The 21800-nt window shown below is 41.9% G+C and overlaps 1 protein-coding gene across 1 annotated transcript in view; it reads right to left on the bottom strand.

The window, feature by feature from the left end:
• WDR5 (WD repeat domain 5) overlaps positions 1 to 21800 on the bottom strand; it is a 1892625-nt gene that overhangs the window by 1203501 nt on the left and 667324 nt on the right. The window contains exon 8 of the mRNA XM_044058043.1: positions 14727 to 14810. Coding sequence (XP_043913978.1) covers positions 14727 to 14810 — 84 coding nt within the window. The remainder of the gene's footprint in view (positions 1 to 14726; positions 14811 to 21800) is intronic.

Raw genomic sequence — 21800 nt, 5'->3', positions numbered from 1 at the left:
AGCCAGGGAGGAGGCCACAGAAGCACCGGAGGCCGAAGCCGAATCCAGGGGCAAAAGTCCCGCAAGGATTAACTTCTACCTCCGGTCCTTCAGTGCCCTGGGGTTGAACCCCGTGCAGATAGAACACCCAGAGGAAATGTGTTCAACCCCAAGGCACCGCACACACAGAGTGTGGCCATCCGCTGGGGAGAGCTTATGGCCACACTCGGTGCACTTAGAAAAGATGGGTTTAGGGACCTCAGACATCCTAAAGAAAACCCACTGGTTAAGCCCCACACACAACACACAGAAACTAACGACCAGCAAAGGGGAGGGAGGGAAAGTTTAGCTAAAAGGGTTTAAACTAGGAAGTTTTACACAAAAAAGGATCCTGAACACTCAACGCTCACACACATTTAAGGGGGATAAGAAAAAATGAGAAATTTCTCTTACAATACCCTGCGATACCAGGAGCTCAAGAACCTAGCTGCTGACAAGAAGCATGGCAAACTAGATCTGAGGTCAGTCAGGGATGGCAGGGGAATATGGGTGAAGGGGAGGAGCTAGGAGCACGGATCTAAGCTATGAGAGACTGCCGGCTCGGATCCGAGGTCGGATCCAATTCCCAAAGGTGCTGACAAATGAAGTTAACTACTTCATATCTGAATTTTCCTTTGCCCGCAAAAAGCAATGACTGGAGCCAGGCACTTTGTGAAAACTCTGGGAGCAGCAGATAAGCCAAAGGGCAGTGCAGAGAACTGATAACATTGCTTGCCCATCCTGAAACGAAGATATTGCCTGCTAATTTCCCTGATAGGGATGTGCAGATACGCTTCTTTGAAATCCAGTGTTACCAGCCAGGAATCCTTTTCTAACATTGGCAGTAACTGATGCAGAGTGAGCATTTTGAACTTTGGAATTATCAAGTAATTGCTCAGGATGGATAGATACAGGGTAGGACGTCATGTGCCTTCTTTTTGTGGGACTAGGAAAAGTCTAGAATAGAATCCCTGGCCTACCAGCTGAGCAGGAACGGATTCTATTGCTCCCAGTTGTAACAGACAAAATGTGCTTTTCTACTTCTGCCCTTTGATTTGGAGGAGCGTCCGGGAATCCTTTGGGTAATGGAAAGGTGTGGAAAGAAAACTTGTGCCCTAGGGATGCAGTTCTGAGTATCCATTTGTCATCCGTGATGGTGGCCCAAACATTTGCAAACAGGGCCAACCTTCCCCCTAAAGGACTCTCCGGGCAGGCAAGAATAGGAAGAAGTTGGACATAGTCATTGAGAATGTTTAGATTGAGATGCAGGTTTAAAACTTCCCACCTTGGCAGAGGAAGCCAGCTAACGCTTAGACCTTTGAGGGGTAGCCCCCCTTCCCCCTAAAGATTTGTAACCTCTAGTCCTAGAACGGCTTTGTCTGCTAGTATCAGGGAACGTCCAACTCTAAGATGGGTAATTCCTGCTAAAGCGAGGAGGCTGAACTTGCATAAAGTCCAACTGTCTGCATACACTTGGCCTTATCTTCCATCTTCATGAGCACTTCCTCTGCTTTGCTGCCAAAAAGACTGTCCTTATGCAAAGGTACATCTAAAAGCTTAGCCTTAACAAGCTTTGGTAGGGGCTGCTCCCTGAGCCAAGCATGCCTTCTAATAACAGAGCCAGTAGCTGTAGCCCTACAGGAGGCTTCTAGAATGTCAAACCACAATGTAAAGAATGGATATTGACTAGACTGTTAGAATTCAGCAAATCCTGCATATCCTTACTCTCCGCCAACTGAGGCACACCTACTATCCTAGATTTAATAGCTCCCAGGGTGTGCTGCTGGTACTTCAGTAGATAAAAAAGACAATTAGTAGACCCAATTAGCAAGAGTGGCAGCAGTATAAACCTTTTTACCACACCTATCTAGGTTCCTGGATTCCCTGTCAGAAGGAACAGGATTTTTGCCAACAGTGGCCTTAACTCCTTTAGGGCCCTGAGAAATAACCTCTGGATCAGCCAACGGATTCCTGAAAAGAAACAAATGAGAATCAGGAACTCTATAGTACCTTGTCAAGTTTTCTGGGAGCAGGAGGAACCGAATTTGGAGTCAAAGAATTTTCCAGAAAAACAATCAACCACTTCCAACACAGGAGGAATAACCAAAAGCTTATGCTGTGGCAAATCCAAAAACTCCTTGATCCTTTTCTTAGAAAGGGGGTAATCTTGACTTTCCCATTTAAAATGTTCCCTGAGAGTAAGTATCACCAAAAGAGAAAACTTCAGGAGGAGATGCAGAAGGGATGTACTCCTCTATGTCTGAATCCTCAAAAGGAGAGAAAGCTTGAAAACTTCTTCATCTACAGAAATACTAGAAGTATCCGAACCTGAAAAGTACAAAGCCTCAGGAAAAAAGTACAGTTGTGTACACTTACCATAAATGTAGATGTTCGAGTGCATTAACTGTTGCAGTCATTACATTTGGGTAATCTGCTGGCAGGTTGCCCTCAGTCGGCCTGAATTCCAAAGTCTTGAGTCCTGCGTCAGTTGCTGTCTTCTCTTCCATGATGTCAGGTCGTCAGGGGTATAAAACATGTACCCAATGCCATTACATCAGTTTTTCTTGCCCCAGATGTCAGGTGCCCCCCTAATGGAAAGCAATTAAATATAAAAGTACAAAGATACACCTCCAACAAAAAAGCAAATACAGCAAAAAAGGCTTTTAAGCATAGTCAAGGAAAGTAGAGGTATAGCCAAAAGAAGTTAGGGGGCTGGAGGGAGGGTAACCAGGATTGCAACAGTGAATACATTCTAACATCTACATTTATGGCAAGTGTACACAACTGTACTATGTTCTTCGTGGTTCACTGCTGCAGTCATTACATTTACGTAGATTCCCAAAGCTATGGTTGGGAGGAGGAATTTAGATAGCATTAGGGCCTGCTATAAGGCCCTGAAAGACTGCAGTGGCAAAGCCAGCTCTGGATTTAGAGAAAAATTGGCAAATAATAATGCTTGGTGAAAGTATGTACAGAACTCCAGGTAGCAGTTTCGAGGATATCCCTGGTAGGGATGCCTCTGAGAAAGGCTGTAGAGGTAGATGCAGCCCTGGAGTGAGGTCTGATCCCCTGGGGGATAGGTTTTCCATGGTGCTTATAGCAGAAATGAATGCAATGGCTTATCCATTTAGAAATGGTTTGCTTTGAAATAGCCTTCCCCTCTGCCCCTGCAGCAAATGCCACCAGCACTTCAGATTTAATTTGAGGTTTAGTCCTGTCAAAGTAGAATCTAAGTTGTCTGTGCACATATACAGAATGCAGTATCCATTCCCCTTTATTCTGTGGATTGGGAAAGAAGGTTGGGAAATTAATGGACTGATTAAGAGCCACACTGGATACCACCTTGGGCATGAAGGATGGATTGGTTCTGAGGGACACCCTGTCCACATGAAAGATGATGAAAGGCTCCACTGCCATAAGGGCCTGTAATTTAGATACCCTTCTAGCTGAAGTGATTGCTAAAAGGAAAGCTGTTTTCCAAGAAAGAAATTTTAAGTCTGCAGTAGCAGGTGGCTCGAAAGGAGGTAGAGTGAGTTTCTCCAAGACAAAGTTAAGGTCCCAGGCTGGGGTTGGAGCTCTCCTGGGTGGTCTCAAATATTTGGCCCCTCTGCAGAACTGCTTGAGCAGTGGATGAGAAAGGGTGAGGTTGTGTGTTATAATGAGCTGAAATGGCTGAGGCATGGATTTTAATGGAAAAAAAAAGACAGGCCCTTGTGAAGCATCTCAGTTAAGTATTGTAAAATCTGAGGTAAATTGGGCGATGCTGTGCTCATCCCCTGAGACTGGTTCCAGGCACAGAATCTTTTCCATTTTTCAGCATAAGATTTTCTAGTACTAGTCCTCCTTGCCTCTAAAACGATATCCATCACAGGCTTGCTGAGGGATGGTAAAGGAGAGTATGTAATTAGCCAGGCTGCAAGGTTTTGTGATAGAAGCTGAGGGTGCAGAATCTGGTTCTCCTGCTGAGACAGCAGGGAAGGAGTCTGAAGCAGGTGCCAAGGAGATAACAGTGACACTGCGCAGAATGGGTTAACAGTGTTGGCGTGGCCAGTCTGGAGCAATCAAAATCATCCTTGGTTTGTCCTGTTAGATTTTTAGTAGTACTCTACAGAGCAGAGGCGGGGGGGGGGGGGGGGGCATAGACATAGGTTTTTCCAGCTGAAGGACAGAGCCATCCACTTTCCAGGCTTGTTTGTGGGGAGGAGTCCTTATGCAAAATTTGTCCAATTGGTATTTCTGGGGAGAGGCAAACAGGTCTATATCTGGGCTCCCCCCATGTGCTTTTCAGTTTCCACTCGTGTGGGTCCATGAGGTTTCTGCTTAGTCCGTCTGTCAGTGTATTTAATTTTCCTGGCAGGAACTGAGCTTTTAGGTGCACTTGGTAGCTCAAGGCTGTGTTCCACAATGCCATGGCTAGTCTGCAGAGGGGGTAAGAATGTGTACCCCCCTGCTTGTTTACATACCACATAACAGTGGTGTTGTCCGTCTTTACTATTAGTTGTCCTGGAAGAATGTGGTCCTTAAAGGCTGTCAGAGCATTCTGTACAGCTAACATTTCTTTTTGATTGATATGCAGGTGCATTGGACTTGGGTTCGATTTGCCCTGAATGCACTTCCCTGACAGGTGAACCCCCCCATGCATAGTCTGAATGTGTCTGTTAGGGTATGGGCGGCAGGGGGCGGTGTAAAAGGTAGTCCCCTTGTTTTGTTGGCAGGCCTCTGCCCACCAAAGGAACTCTAGGCGTAGGCAAGGTATGATAGGAATCATTGTTTCTAGGTCCTGAGAATGTTGACACCATAGGTTTTTTAAATACCACTGTAGTTTCCTCATATGCAGTCTTGCATATGGAATTAGAAGAAAGCAGGAGGCCATGAACCCCAAGGCCTGCAGTATTTGTCTTGCAGATAACAGGGTTTTTGTGGCCACTTGTTTGAAGTAGGTTGTCAAATGAGATTGTTTCTCTGGCATGAGGTAAGCCATCTGGGAAGTTGTATTCAAGCTTGCTCCCAGGAATATAATTTAACAGGGTACCAGTTGCGATTTCTTTTCATTTATGGTGTTCCCCAGACAAGTTATAACCCTTTGTACAAAAGCCAGATGATTCAAAGGTATGTCCTGGCTTTCTGCCTGAATTAGACAATCGGCCAGATATGGGTATATCTGAATATTTCTTTGCCTACAAAATGCAATAACTGGAGCTAGGCACTTTGTGAATACCCTGGGCGCAGTAGATAAGCCAAAGGGCAGTGTAGAGAAATGATAATGCGTGTAGCCTGCTTTGAAGCGTAGGTATCTTCTGCAAGATTCCCCGAATTGGATGTGCAGGTATGCTTCTTTTAAATCTAGTGTTGCCAAACGGACATCTTTGCCTAGCATAGGAAGTAATTGAAAAGTCAGCATCTTGAATTTTGGAATCTCCAAAAAGGTGTTTAGACTAGACAAGTCCAGGATAGGACGCTATGAATTGACTTTTCTGGGTAACAGGAAAAGTCTAGAGTAGAAACCTTGTCCCCTTTCCTCTTCTGGTACCAGTTGAATAGCCCCCATGCTTAAGAGAGAAAGTAATTGTTTTTGGGCCTCTGCCCACTGATTTAGGGGTAGGTCCGGCCACCTGCTTGGTGTTGACAACATGTGCAAGTGAAATCTGTATCCCTGGGACACTATTTCAAACCCATTTGTCCAGGGTAACGAGTTCCCAATTCTTTGCATGAAGAGCAATCTATCCCCCCAAAGGGGCAGACACAGTTAAGTGCTTGGAAATTTTAAAAGGAAGTCATTGAGACAGTTTATCATAGGGGGGAGTCTTATTCCCAGATTTGGAAGTGGAGGCCCCCCCACTGCTTAGTTCTGTGTGTCCCCTGGGACTGAAACCTGGGGTTTTTGCTATGTCTGGGTTTGGCTTGAGAAGACCTGGAAGGGGCTACAAACAACCAATTCTTAGAGGGCCAGTGCCTACTAAATCTAGGAGGCTGAACTTGTAAAAAAAAATGTTAACAGTTTGCATAGATTTAGCTTCATCTTCCATCTTTTTAAGAACTTCCTCAGCCTTGTTGCCAAACAGGCGGTCCTGATTTAAAGGAGCATCCAACAATTTAGCTTTAACATGATCAGGCAAACACTGCTCCTAAAGCCAAGCATGCCTTCTGACCACAGACCCAGTAACAGTAGCCCTGCAAGAGGTCTCTAATGAATCAAAACCACATTGCAAAGTATGTTTTCCAACTTGTTCGGCAGAATGCATTAAATTCTGTAATTCTTTATTTTCCACACAGTCAGGAATGATCATCATTTTCTGTTTAAGCAGTCCAATAACATGTTGCTGATACTTTAACATATGAAACTGGCAGTTTAAAGCCCTAATGGCCAAGGTTGCAGAAGTGCAAACCTTCTTACCCCATATCTATCAAGCACCCTGGAGTCTCTATCAGAAGGGGTAGGATTTTTAGCAGAAGAAGCCTTAATGCCCTTGGGCCCTGTGACAGTCTCTGGATCTGCAATAGGACTTTTAAAAAGGAACTTGTGGGACTCAGGGACCCTGTAGTATCTGTCATGTTTTCTGGGAGGAGGAGGAGGCAGGGAATCAGGGGCCAAACTAGATTCCAAAAAAGCATCCTCAACAATGTCTAGTACAGGAGGAATAGCTAAAGGCCTATGCTGAGGTAGGAAAAGGAAATCCCCAAGCCTCTTTTTTGAATCAAAAAAATCCTGGCTTTCCCAGTGGAAATGCTCCCTTGGAGTATGTAAGGCTTCTCCCCAAAAAAAAAAAAAATCCTCAGGAGGGGAATCAGAGGGAATGGAGTCCTCCGCATCAGAATATTCATAAGTAGATAAGGGCAAGTCCAGATCATCAGAAGAATCAGAAACAGAATCCTGATCAGAAGATACATAATCAACTTCAGTCCTAGGCCTCTTAGGTGGTGGGGGGGAGCTACCCCTGATTAGAGTTATTAAATCTTCAGCCATTCTTATTTGTTTTTTAGGCATAGAGGCCCGAGCATGTGGCCTGGGTGTTGTTTTTTAGGCATGGATCGAGATTTAGGCCCAAGTACAGGAGGCGTCGATTTAATATGCAAGTCTGTAGGCCTGAATACACCCTCAGAAGCCAGTGCCTGCACAGCAGCTCCGGATCCATCCAAGGTAGAGACAACCGCGGGTTCCATAGTTAAAGCATCTCGCGGCATACCGGACTCCTAATGGGTCTCAGTAGAGGCCTGCGAATCAGAAGTAGTGGGTATCAGGGGCTGCGAAAGCACCAGAGTACCAGCAAACAGGCGACTGGCTTAGGAGAAGCGTCGTTGGCAGTTTTGGACCTCGGCAGCCTGTCTCTGTCTTTATCTATGCATTTTTTCAGAATCCAGGTAGTCGGATGGCTAATCAACGACATTTCTGGATAATTAAGCCGAGAACCAAAATATTTAGAGGCGAAAATATACAGACGACGGATAGTGCACTGATCAAATAAAGCACAAAACCGACAGCAAGGTACGTTGTGGTCAGGGCCTAGGCAAGGAATACAGTACGAATGAAAATCTTTATGAGGTATTTGCTTTCCACAAGTAATGCAATTATTAACTTTTACTGACAACGGTAAGGAGCAAGAAAAAGTTTCCCCAACGGGGTACTTAGCTTTAGTTGGACTTCGGTTCTGAAACTCGAAAACGAAAATTTCAGGAGTCAGCCGACCAGCACTTGAGAACTGCTTCGGGCACCACACGGCAAGAAAGACTGATGTAATGGTGTTGGCTGCATGTTTTATACCCCTGACTACCTCAAGTCATGGAAGAAAGGACGGCAACCGACACAGAACCCAAGACTTTGTTAATCAGGCCGACTGACGGTTACCTGCAAGCAGATAACTCAAATGTAATGACTGCAACAGTGAAACACGAAGAACATCTGTCCCCACTGCTGACAGTAGTGCTGGGTTCTGGTGTAGGTGCCAGGGTGGCACTGTCAGAGGCTGCGCGTAAGTGGGTACCAGTGCTGGCATGGCCAGTCAGGGGGAATCAGAATTGTCCTTGGTCTGTCCTGTCTTATCTTGAGCAATACTCTTGAAAGAAGGGGCAGAGGGGGAAGGCACAGATTGAGAGATTTACCCACTGGAAGGACAGTGCATCCACTTTCCAGGCCCTGCTGTGAGGTGTCCAGGTGCAGAATTTGCTGAGCTGGTGATTGCAGGGGGAGGCAAAGAGATCCACCTCTGGGGTCCCCCATTTCTGAATCAGAAAGTTGAAGGTGCTGGGCTCTAATTGGCACTCATGTGGGTCCAGGAGATTTCTGCTTAAGTCATCTGCCAGTGAGTTTTGTTTGCCTGGCAGGAATTGGGCTTGCAGATGGACCTGCATGTCCACGGCCGTGTTCCAAAGGGCCATGCCTAGCCTGCAGAGTGGCTAAGAGTGAGTTCCCCCCTCCTTGTTGATGTACCACATAACTGTGGTGTTGTCTATTTTTATTAGCAGGTGTCCTGGTGATAGTACGGACCTGAAAGCTGTCAGAGCATGCTGCTCAACCAGCATCTCTTTTTGGTTGATGTGCAGATGAATATGACTTGGGCTCCAGTGGACCTGAATGGACTTGCCGACAAAGTGTGTCCCCCCCCCAGGCATAGTCTGATACGTCTGTGGTAAGGGTCTTTGCGGCGTGGGGTTGAGTAAAGGGCAGTCCCTTATTGTGACTGCATGCTGCTGCCCACCAAAGAAACTCTGTCCTTAGACAGGGTATGACAGGAATGACTGTTTCCAGGTCCTGAGAATGTTGGCACCAAAGACTTAAGTACCACTGAAGTTTCCTCAATTGCAGTCTGGCATATGGAATTAGAAGGATGCATGAGGCCATGAACCCTAGAGCCTGCAGGATTTTCCTTGCAGATAGCTGGGTTCTGGTGGCCATTTAAGTAAAATAGTCTGTCAGATAGGCTTGTTTATCTGGAGTGATGAATGCCATCTGGGATGCTGTGCCCAAGCTTGCTCCCAGGAATACAATCTTTTGACTGGGGACTAATTTGGGACTAATTTTGATTTCTTTTCGTTGATGGTGTACCCCAAGGAGTTTAGGTTTTTTACAAATGTCAGGTGCTGCAGCAGCTTTTCCTGACTGCCTGAATCAGGCAGTTGTACAAGTATGGGTAAATTTGAATATTTCTCTGTCTGCAGGAAGCAATGGCTGGAGCTAGGCATTTTGTGAATACTCTGGGAGCAGTGGATAAGCCAAAGGGAAGTGCAGAGAACCGATAATGCATAGATCCTGCCCTGAAGTGAACATATTTCCTACACGACTCCCTTACAGGAATGTGCAGATAGGCTTCTTTTAAGTCTAGGGTGACTAACCAGGCATCTTTGGCTAGCATAGGTAGAAGCTGCTGCAGGGTGAGCATTTTGAAATTTGGTACCACCAGGTAGGTGTTGAGAATTGAAAGATCTAGGATTGGGTGCCAAGTGCCCCCTTTTCTGAGTACCAGGAAAAAACTGGAATAGAATCCTTGATCTATCTGTTCCACAGGAACAGGTTGAATTGCCCTTATAGAGAGCAGGGATTGAATTTTGTTTTGTGCCTCTGCCCATTGGTTGGAGGAAGGTCTGGGAACCCATTTGGGGTTTTGCAGTGAGTAGAAGTAAATTTGTACCCCTGGGATACAACGTTGAAGACCCATCTGTCTTTGGTGATGGACATCCAGTTTTTTGCATAAAGGGCAAGTTTTCCTCCTAGGGGCACAAGCAGTTGGGCAGAAGTGTGGAGTGGAGTTGAGAAGTCCTTCGGAATTCTTTCCATAAAGGGGTGGCTTAGCACTCCCTGCTTTAGAGGTGGAGGCACTCCACTGGTTAGATCTCTGCACACCCTGAGACTGGAGTCGGGGGGGGGTGTCTGTTTACCCTGGGTCTAATATGAGATGGCCTTGAGGGGGCTGGAAAGGACCAATGCTTCGAGGGGCAATGCCTACTGAATCTAGAAGGCTGTACTTGCAAGAATTCTTTGTCTGCATAGATTTAGCTTTTACTTCCATCTTTTTAAGAACCTCTTCTGCTTTGGTGCCTAACAAATTGTCCTTATTCAAAGGAGCATCTAATAACTTTGATTTGACATGGTCTGGCAAGGTCTGCTCCTTAAGCCAAGCATGTCTTTTCAGTACAGAACCAGTGACTGCTGCCCTGCAAGACTCTTCTAGGGCATCAAAGCCACAGTGCAATGCATGCTTGCTGACTTGGCTTGCAGAATGCATAGGCTCTTACAATTCTTTATTTTCTGCACAGTCTGTAAAGGTAGCTATTTTTTGCTTAAGTTCCATAATATGCTGTTGATATTTCAGCATGTGAAACTGACAATTCAAAGCCCTAATGGCGAGAGCTGCAAAAGTATATACTTTCTTACCCCATCTGTCCAAAGCTCTGGAATCCCTGCCCGAAGGAGTGGGATTCTTAGCTGTAGTTGCCTTGATACCTTTAGGCCCCTGGGAAATGATCTAGGAGTCAGCAGTAGGATTTTTAAAAGGAATTTGAGTCAGGTACTCTGTAGTATCTGTCCTTAGGAACAGGGGATAAAGTATCAGGATTAATACTGGATTCCATAAAGACATCAACAACTTCCAGGACTGGGGGTATTGCTAAAGGCCTATGTTGTGGCAAATCTAGAAATTCTCGAGTCTCTTTTTGGACTGAGGATAGTCTTGGCATTCCCAATGGAAATGCTCTCAAAGTATGTAAGGTTTCACCAAAAGAAAAGTCCTCTGGAGGAGAGGTTGATGGATTGGATTCCTCTGCATCTGAATCCTCATAAGGAGATAAGGGCATGACTTCATAATCAGATTCCTCAGAGTTGTCGGACTCGGTGTGTTGAAGCTGCTGGGGACTGGTCTCTTTCTCTTAGTAGGGGAAGGCTGACTTCCCCTAATCAGCATATTAAGGTCTTCTTCCATTTTAAGCATTTGATGAAGTGGCAAGAGAGCAGGTGCATGCGCTTTGGTCAGTTTTCTAGGCGTAGCGCATACTCTTGACCTTAGAAACTTGGTAGTTTTAGACAGAACTGAAGACAAGAAAGTAGTAGTCAGTTTGTGTCAAACATCAGTAGTGCGAAGAACTTCCTCAGAAGCCGGTGCCTGCTCAGCAGCTCCGGACCCATACAAGGTAGACACTTCCACAGGTTCCATAATCGAAGAGTCTCACAGCATACCGGACTCCAAACGGGTATTGGTAGAGGCCTGCGAATCCATAGAAGCGGGCATCAGGGGCTGCGAAAGTGCCTGAGCACCAGCGAACTGATGACTAGCTTAACGGAAGCGTCGTCAGCAGCTTTGGACCTGTGCAGTCTACCTCTGTCTTTATCCTTACTTTTTTTGGATTATCGGTAGTCGGACGGCTTACCGAAAATATTTTGGAATACAGAGATCGATAAAAGTATTTAGTGACAATAAGGGCCCGATGACAAATGGTTTGGGCGTTGACCAAGGCATAAAACAGACAGCGAGGTAAGTCATGGCCTGGACGCAGACAGTTAACGAAGTAGGAATGAAAATCTCGGTGTGGTGTTTGCTTTCCACTGGCAAGACAATTGTTACATTTTTCTGACATCGGTTAGAGCAAGAAAAAATGTTCCCTAATGGGGTACTTAGCTTTAGAAGACTTCAGGATGATTCAATTCTGAAACGAAAACTCAGGTAGCAGACGACCAGCACTCGTGCGAACTGCTTGTGCTTAGGGCTCCTCGGCAAGAAAGACTGATGTAATGCCGTCGGCTGCCTGTTTTTCTACCCCTGACGACCTGACGTCAGTCCTGGAGGAACAGCAACCGACGCAGAAATATTAAGTCTCTGGTATTTGGGCTGACTGAGGGCTACTAGCAGGCAGATAACCCAAGTGTGATTACTACAACAGTGAAACATGAAGAACATCCAAGGACAAGGGAACAAAGGAAAAATGTTATACAAAGAAAGAACTGTTATACATCAGACTCAGAGAAAAATTATCAGACTTTTTAGTATAAATATGACTGTGTATAAACAATCTTTGGGAATTTGCCAGAGAGAGCTGACAGCATCTGTGTTGCATGCTTGTAGATCTAAAAGGAAAATGTGACAGTAAAACGTATTAACTGAAACGGCTGTCTTCGTGTATTAATTGTACTCAGTATAAAACAGTAATAGGACTAGTTGATTACAATAGTTAAATGAACTGTGGTATGCATGTAAAGGCAAGTAACAGCAAGAAACCAACAGAAGACGTCATATAATTTTTCAAAAAGTTCATAAAAAGTAAGCAGTCAAGGAAAGTACTTTTTTTCTATCTTAAAAGAACTTGTATTAAGTAACTTTTTGTGAGAAGCAAGTTAAAAAAAGGAAGGCTTTTCCTTTTAAAGGAAACTTGTCTGCCCAGTGATGGAACAGTGTTCGCTGACTGTAGATCATTGAAAGCCCTAACAGGAGTGCTCTTCTCAGTGGCAGGAAAGCTCTGAAGGGTCCAGCATCTAATCCTGTCTTTTTAATCAGCACATCTGAAAGCTAATGGTTTGGGAGTGTGGAATGTGACCCTGCAGCATTGAAAGCTAACCAGTTATTATATCCTATGCAGGATACAACCCATATATTGCTAAGGCTGCTGCAGCAGTGCTTAATATGACAAACAGCCTAGTACCTACCTATGAACCTAAGGGAAAACAGACTGAAGAAAATGACAAATTATGCATACAGTAAACACCATAATGAAAACCAAGTCAGCATCATTGAGAAGACAAAATCAGGAGCAGGTTTAAAAAAATAGGCAAAGGTTTCTTCTGCAGTTTGAAAAGCAAGGGCAAAAATACTTACTTGATTCACAAAATAAACTCATCAGCCTATACAGAAGCCTAAAAGCAGACAGCAAATATACAAGAATGTTACTTGCAAATAGAGTAGGTACTGTAACAAAGGATCAGTGTTGTGCCTACATAAATTTTATGACCTTCAAAACTCATGAACAACTAATGTTGTTGTGTCTTTCGGCTTTTCCCGGTTAGGGGTCACCACAGCGGAACTCCGGTCCGCTAATGATTGGTAGTTGATTTTTACGTGCCGAGTTACCAGCCCTGACGCACAATCGTCAATGAAGGTAGCCCATTCATGCATGTCTCCACGCAAAAGAAGCTCTAGCTGAGAATCAAACCGGACAGCGTCTTACTGTGAGGCAACAACGCTACCCCAGCACCACCACTGCAGGTTCATGAACTAATGTAATATGGTAAATTTACCAGTACAATCTGTTGCAGTTCAGAGTAATCTGTCTGTGTATTATTACACAGATACACTTTTTTTAAGTTAACGTACATAAACAGAAACAGCAGCTACTTAAAATCCCACATCATGGTACTGGCAGCAGCTCTTGAATCCTTCTTGCATGAGCCATCCTTACAAGTATACAAAGTAGTAAATACAGAAGAGTACTACAAAACGAAATGGGAAAAAGGGTATACATTGTATTTACTCTAGTTTTGGTAAGGTTAAATACCAACTTAACTGTACTCCAACTTTAAAGGACAAAGAACCAACCATTTAGTAGTACAGTCGCACTATTAGACAAATATTTACTAAAACATGCAATTTTTACTAGCGAAACTACAGCAACAACCAATAAAAAGTTATTTTGCGTTTTTACCACAAACTTATTACCAATTAATTTTAAACTGTTTCAAGTCATATTTTCTAGATTCAGCGTTTTCTGCAATATTTACAGAAAAAATGGAAAAGCTTTTGTCCTAGAATATCAGTGCATATGCAATTTCCACTGATCTGCAAGACAAAATAGCCACAATCACTAACTTAAAATACACATATAGGAGTACCTACACTAAAACAGCACTACTGCAAGGCAATACACATTGATGTATTCTATAAAATAAAGATGTTTTAGCTATGGAAGCAATCTACCATGCAACAAATAAACATGAAAAATACAATTCCACAGACCATAATCACTATTAGCTAAAGCCTTACAGTACAACTACAAAGACCACCACACATTTCACTATTTAGCTTCGCCTGGAGAGGGGCAGTCACTGAAGTAATCAAATGGCCTACAGGAAGGGGAATGTAAATACAAAAAGGACACAATGCATCTGCAAGGCAATAAAACTTCCTATGAGCATCAATACCCACTGAGTTAATATAATCTGAGCTACAGCATGCTCAGAATGGCAAGCTGCAAAGGCTACATTTGGGTAAACTATCATGTAACTTGCACAACACTGGAATATAAATAATCTGAGCTAGTGACCCTTTTAAGGCAGGCTGAACAAATTACGCTGCAAGTTAACCAGGAGGTGCAGTTTACTTGCAGTACAGAGGTCGGACAGTCATTTTATGCTATTAATACCTGCTTACCTACTCACTTATTCATCCATCTTTAAAGGAATCAAACAAAATTGTCTAGCAAACAGGACTGAGTAACAGAAGTTTAACATGGTGCAAAAACGTAGCATACAGCTGCTACAAACCACATGGTACCTGGATATGTTATCAGTACATAAATGATCAAAGTATGTTAAACCAAGCTGATCAGCCCAAATGGGTGGATAAAGGAAAAACTTGCAACTTACCCCAATGCTTGGCAACATCAGAATCAATTATACGAAAAAGATGCAATGCAGCCCCATGTATATAAGAATGTGACAGATTCAATACACAAGCTAGTGAAAATGTTTTCCTAACCTGAAATCTTGCATCAATATAAAAAAGGAAAAAACTTACTGCAGAAACAGGATCTGAATGAGCAGGCAAAGTCTTGAGACACTTCCCAGTTTTCACATCCCATATCCTTACACTTTCATCAAACTAAGGATAAAGAAAAAAAAATTAAAGATGCATGTATTCAGCATGTAAACAAGCCAACATTAGATAACACTGTTTAGTACCGTCCACACTAAAGTTCATTTTCCTTACGTTGATGTATGGGTGTGTGTAGATGTTTCAGAAAATACATCGAAGTAAACTTACTACAACAGAGGGTACCTGAATAGATCACAATTGCAGTAGCCTGAGCAACTTGGGTTTCATTCTGACAGGGTCCTCCTGTCTTTTAGTGGAACGGCATGCCTTCAAGGAAGTCATCCTTGGCCCCCCCCCTACCTCCCCAACCAACTTCCTTTCTTATTTCTCCTTGCCTGAGACAGTTAAGCCACTTTCAGCTCTGAGATCTTATCTGTGCACTGTCGACACGGACTCATTGTACTCAACTGTCTCTTTAATGTTTTTATTTTGTTATAGAAGAGTCCCTGCAAGGAAACACCAGTCTGTGGGCTATATTTTTATGTAAATTATAAATATCATGGCAGGCTAAAACAAAGACTTTTGTCCACTATAACAGCTCAATTTTTTTAGACAACAGCAGTCCCACTGGTACTTTCTCATTAACTATGCTCAATTCATTGTTTTTAGCAGTCCACTGTTTCCCTTCCTTAAGTTTATTTCTCTTCTTGTGCAAGCACAGAGTTTTGAGCCATTACTTTTCCACAATTGCTCTACTGCATTCTGGCTTACTTTTTCTCATTGCTTTGAAGATCTGTGTGGGCTGAGGTGGCCTTTGGACTCTGCATTTCAAGTCTGTAGAAACCTCCTTACATTATACAGTTGTTCAAACAGTCAAGTGCATTTTTTTTTTACTATCACCATTAGACAGGTCAAGGTGATATCGAACTAACCCCCCCTAGTAAATTTCTGTCACAGCAACAAAATCAAGACTTTCATCTACTAGCTCAGAAGACTTTTAAACTGCATTGTTCCTTTTACTTATCCCTCTCAGCAGATTTGTGACTGTGTAAGTTGTCACTGAATGTTTTTTTTTTCACTGTCTCTTTGCCAAGTATTCAACCTGCTTCATTCACCCTTTAACACACTGGCTCACCCACACCCTCATACTCTACATTTATACTTTCATAGCACCACCCACATATTCCTGAAACCAATACCATCAGTTCCATTCAAAAGAAAACAATCAATATAATCCCTCCCAATAGTAACATTTACTTTTGTTTACCAGCCAAGACTCTCAAAGCGTCTTAATCCTTCCTCTATAACTATCACATTACATCTCTGCAACCAACCCAGTACCCCCATGATGTTTTCTAATCCTTACTTAAAACAAAGATAAAACCCAAGTTAAATAAGATATCCTAACTCAGATTTTACTATTCCTCTTCACTAGCCTTCATCAAGTATCAAATTCACCTCCTTCAAATATTTAGGACTTCAACCAATCCTCATAAAGAATATCAACATCTACCTAGCCTGCCTTTCTCCATAATACCCTATCACTACAAACCATATCCTATTTATCTATAAATATCTCAAAACGAAGTATCTAAATTTACAATCAAATACCAAACCAAAATTTACCTGGCCACACTTTTCCTTCTGTAAATATCAACTCAAAAAATGGAGAGATATTCACCCCAACCCAGGTCCCAATGCTCATAAAACCATCAATTCCAACCGCAAAAGAAACCAGTCACCTAATACATCTCAGCAAAATACAGAACCCAAACTCATCTTACTAAATATTAAGTATGTGCAAGACAATCCATGATATACAGTGGAGATAAAAAGTGCACACACTCCTGTTAAAATGCCAGTTTTTTGGGATATAAAATATAATGTTAAGACCATAGCTGCACCTAATTGTTTATATGTTTACATGTTCATATGTGAATGAGGGATATTTATAAATAGACTACTTACCCAATCCATTTACCCATCATCCAGACTAAGGACCAATTTTTGATCTAGGATAGTCTTAAAACATACCTGTACATCCTGTAGTGATTCAGGATTATATACTATAAGGAAGGCATTTATCTATATCAAAGAAGGCATCCATTACATATTTACACTATCAGACATTCAGGATCATCATTCTAGCAGGTAGACAGTTTATTCAGAAGGTATCTTAGGACAATTTTACTCTATCTGATATCCCTACTACACTAGGACTTACTAAGTACTGTATATAAATATTTTAGGTCGAATCCTGACAGATACAAGGAATAACACAATTGGGTTGCATTCAGTACTGTTGCAATTCTTATTCTGTGGGTCCATCCATGGTTTATTAGCTGAACAGATGGTGGGTGTCCCTAACTTTTAGAGCATCCCAGGTCTTGGTGGAAGCGAAGATCCTGTTTAGGCTTAAGTGGTTCCTTTGATGTAGACATGGTCCTGTTTTCCTTCCTTGTTAATGATTCTTATTTTTCCTTCAACTGAGGTCCCTCAGTCCCTTTGGACAATATAATAAATCTATATACTATTAAACAATACTGGATGGTCACATGTTGCTTTTCATTTTGGAACTCAGTACTGTATTTTATATACAGGGACTGTTATTGTTCCTCCAAGTCTAATTGATAACTATAAGTTGGTGTGAACATAGCACTTGAAATAGGGGTTGATTAAGACTCATCCATTATAGTAGCTATTATTGTTCACTTCCTTAGTATCTAAACATATTCTTTTTCTGTATATACATTATATTGACAGGGGCCCGTTTTGTCCTCACACTTAAGGATATCATATTCCTATAATTTTTTAGTGGGGACAAGGCACTGTTAAAGTATTGTCGGTGACCTTGTAGTGGTTTTGATATCATTTATTATGGATCTTACAGATCTATTGAGGGGGTTCCTTCGTTGAAGGTTGTGCGTTAGACCCGGCAAGCCAGCACGTAAAACTCTACTGCCAATCATTAGCGGCCTGGAGTTCCGCTGTGGTGACCCCTAACCGGGAAAAGCCGAAAGACACAAACAAACAGATCTATTGAGGGGCCTTTCAGCTGATAGGGATGATTTAGCAGCCTTCGGGCTTACTAAGTTGGGGGAAGGTAACAGGGAAGCCTCTGTAACAACTAACAGTTGTGAAATATCATTCCATAAACTGAATAAAAGTATGAGGAAATTAAGGGCTAATGTCTGGCATGCCAAACTTTTTAAAGCCTACTTAGCTAAAAACATATCACCCAGGGGACTGAGGGTAAAGATACAACCACTTGTCTCCAAAGCAGATTCTATATTATTGGAACAGTGGGCAGAGGCCCAACACAAATCATCAACGGAATGTCAAAACTTTATCAGCTTATTATGACAGGACCATAGACAAACACATAATAGAAATTACCGATATGTGTAATGACAGTAAATTTGAAGGTTAAGAGGGCTATATGAATAACCTCCAGAAATTGGGACAGGATCTTCTCAGCCTTGAACAGACATTAAAGGACAAGAAAATGGGCAAATTTCACCGCGACTTAAATGATTATGAAGGGGGGCACCCATTTTCTAGTAAAAAAACAGGTTAGGTTTGAGCCTTCCCACAGGAAGGTTAATAAAAGGAAAAGACCCAGATCTACCTTGAAAAAATCAAACACATCAAGTTGTGACGAATCAAGTGAGGACTCCTCAACCACTTTTGAGTCCACTACACAACACTCTGCTGACTCACCAGTATCCAAAAAGAGAAATTCTTTGATCCCTTCAGTCAAAGGTAAACGGGGCGAGAGGAAACAGGGGTGGAAAACATGGTAGATCTATTGAAACTGATTGTTCAGAAATGAATAATGCGCTAAACATTTCATCTACCACATTGTCCACAATACAAATACAAATTCTTAATAAAGGACTTAATTTCATTCCTGGTTTCTTTATCTCTGAAGATTCATTTGCTAATGATATTTCTGAGTTTTGTCGATTACTTAACTTGAAATTATTTTTTTAAGACAGAAGATAATTCAGGTAATGATGGAAGATTCAAATACCATAAATCGACTAACTCCAACAATGCATCCAAATGTATCCATGTTCTATAATTCCACTCTCAAAGATTTACACTTCAATTTTAAGGATATGCATGTAAAACAGAACAATGTATCCAGGAAGGAGATGTATACAATTACCGAAATGACTAATAACAAGAACTTAGTAATATTGTCAGCAGACAAAGGGGGTGCCATTGTGTACAGGAGTGGTCATCATATAATTCTGAAGCTATGCGACAATTATCAGACAATAGATACTATACACATATGGTGATCGATCCTACACCAGGATTTAAAAAGAAAATAGATGAATTCTTACAACTAGCTAGAGAGGAAGGTATTATAACACAAGATACTCAATACCATCTTGCTGTATCTGATCCCTCCAGTCAATATATTTATTTCCTCCCTAAGATTCACAAGGATCCTATACATCCACCAGGTCAACCAATTGTTTCAGGTAGAGGCTCCATCACTGAACCATTATCTCAATTCCTCACATTACACCTTAAGCCTTTGCTACAATATGTAAGAGCAAGAATACAGAATACCACTGAATTCCTCCGCATTACAGCAGATATGCAGCTTGAAGAAGGGTGGTATTTGTGTACTTTGGAGGTTTCTGCATTATATACCAACATCCCCCATTGGGCAGGCCTAGATGCATTGGAGTATTGGTTGATGAAGTCAGAACTATATCCCCCAGGCTTCAATACATTGTTACTTTGCTTGTCGGAGCATGTATTGACTAAGAATGTGATATTTTATGGGAATGAATGTTGTCTACAGACCAAAGGCACTGCCATGGGGGCTTCTTTTGCCCCTATATATGCGGATCTTTTTATGGCCTATGTTGAAGACCAAATTATCTATGATAGGGCACACACCATCTACATGGATGAGAATGATATATGGAGGAGGTATTTGGATGATTGCTGGATGGTATGGAGATCTGACATTGTCTATCTCAAGGAGTTTGTCACCTATTTGAATGAAAACAACTGGGGTATTGAATTCACGACAACTTATGACAAAAATCAGATTACCTTTTTGGGTGTCTGAGTCACAAAGAATACAGATCATACACTAACAGAAATTTATCGGAAATACCCACAATACTCCTTGCTCCATGCTTCCAGCTTTCATCCACCTCATATTTGCAGAAACATTCCAAAGTCACAATTTCTCCGCCTTAGGAGGATTTGCTCAGAGGAAAGGACATTTTCCACCTACGAGTCAGATTTATCTGTAAGGTTTCAGAACCGGGGGTACCAAAAAGGTGACATTGCTCAGGGTAGACGATTTGCTACCAATACAAATCGGGAGAATCTGCTACAACATAGGGAGAACAAACAGAAATCTAATTCTCAAATTAGATTGGTCACCACATATGGGAGAAATACTGATGCTCTCATCAACTGTGTACAGAGACATTGGAACATACTGTTAGCCGATAAGCTTAGAGCCATACTGGATGACAGATGTCACTTTTCTTACAGACGGGGTCGGAACATGGGATCCTTTTTTAATCATTACAAACACATCAACAGGAATGAGAATTCATCTAAACAAATAACCTTAGAAGGTAGCCCTGTAGTGGGATGCTTCCCATGTGGACACTGTAGACACTGTAATATGTTCAAAACCAAGGACTTCACAAGCAGAAATACTGAAGTTTTTCTGATTAAATTTTTCGCAAACTGTCAATGAGATTGGGTGATTTATTTGACATCATGCAGCTGTTCAGCCTTTTATGTAGGACAAACCTCCCGGTGTGTAAAATTTAGGATTTCAGAACACCTTAGTGACATTAGGACTGCTAAACCAACCAATGCACTATATAAACATACAATAAAACATCCCAGGGCCACGTTTAGATTTACTGTGATTGATATTATTCAGCAGAATACACGTAACAAATCAGGTTGGCATGGAATATTAAACAAAAGGGAAAAGAAATGGATTATAAAATTGGGTGCACTCTTTTCCCCTGGTCTAAATGAATATATATTAAATATATGTGATGTAATTTTGTTCTTGGACTCTGGGTGGCGCCAGACCACTTGCTATCTATATATATATATATCTATATATCTAAATCTATATCTATATCTATATCTATATAGATATATATATATATATATATATATATATATATAGATATATATATATATATATATAGATATATATAGATATATATATATATATATATATATAAGGTTGTGACATTTTGTAACAAATGCAGACACTGAGGAAGGCCTAAAGGCCGAAACTGGTTTTTCTCCATCAATAAACGGATTACTGTCCACTGTTTGCTGGCTCTACCATGTTTATATAAAATATGAGATCATAATAAATCATTTCAAAACTTTCCCCACCTTTAATGTGACCTATAACCTGTACAATTCAATTGAGAAACGAACAAATTTGTTAGGGGAAAAATATAAAAAATGGACAATAAGCTGGTAGGATACGTGTGCACACCCTTAAACAAATACTTTGTTGAAGCACCTTTTGATTTAAGTACAGCATTCTCGGGTACACACCTGCCATCAATTAAAAAGACTGAATAACCCCAAATAAAGTTCAGCTGTCCTAGTAGGATTTTCCTGACATTTACTCAGTTGCCCACTACACCAAAAGTCATGGTTCACAGAGATCTTACACAGCATCAAAGGGATCTCATTGTTGAAAAGGTATCAGTCAGGAGAAGGGTACAGAAGAATTTCCACAGACTTGGATATACCATGAAACACAGTGAAGACAGTCATTAAAAAGTGGAAAAAATATGTAACAGTGATGTTGCAAAGAACTGGACATCCCACCAAAACTGATGAAAAGACTACACAAAAACTTGTCAGGGAGGCTGCCAAGAGACCTACAGCAACACTGAAGAAGCAAGTACTGGTTGCGTACTACATGTGCCAACAATCTCCTGTATTCTCTGTCTGGGCTATGGGGTAGGATTGTAAGTAGGAAGCCTTTACTTACACAGAAAAACATCCAGGCCCAGCTAAAATTTG

Source organism: Protopterus annectens, chromosome 16.part0, assembly GCF_019279795.1.
Source record: "Protopterus annectens isolate FY-2018-M chromosome 16.part0, PAN1.0, whole genome shotgun sequence".
Taxonomy (NCBI): Eukaryota; Metazoa; Chordata; order Ceratodontiformes; family Protopteridae; genus Protopterus; species Protopterus annectens.
This window is presented reverse-complemented; position numbering and strand designations above follow the sequence as displayed.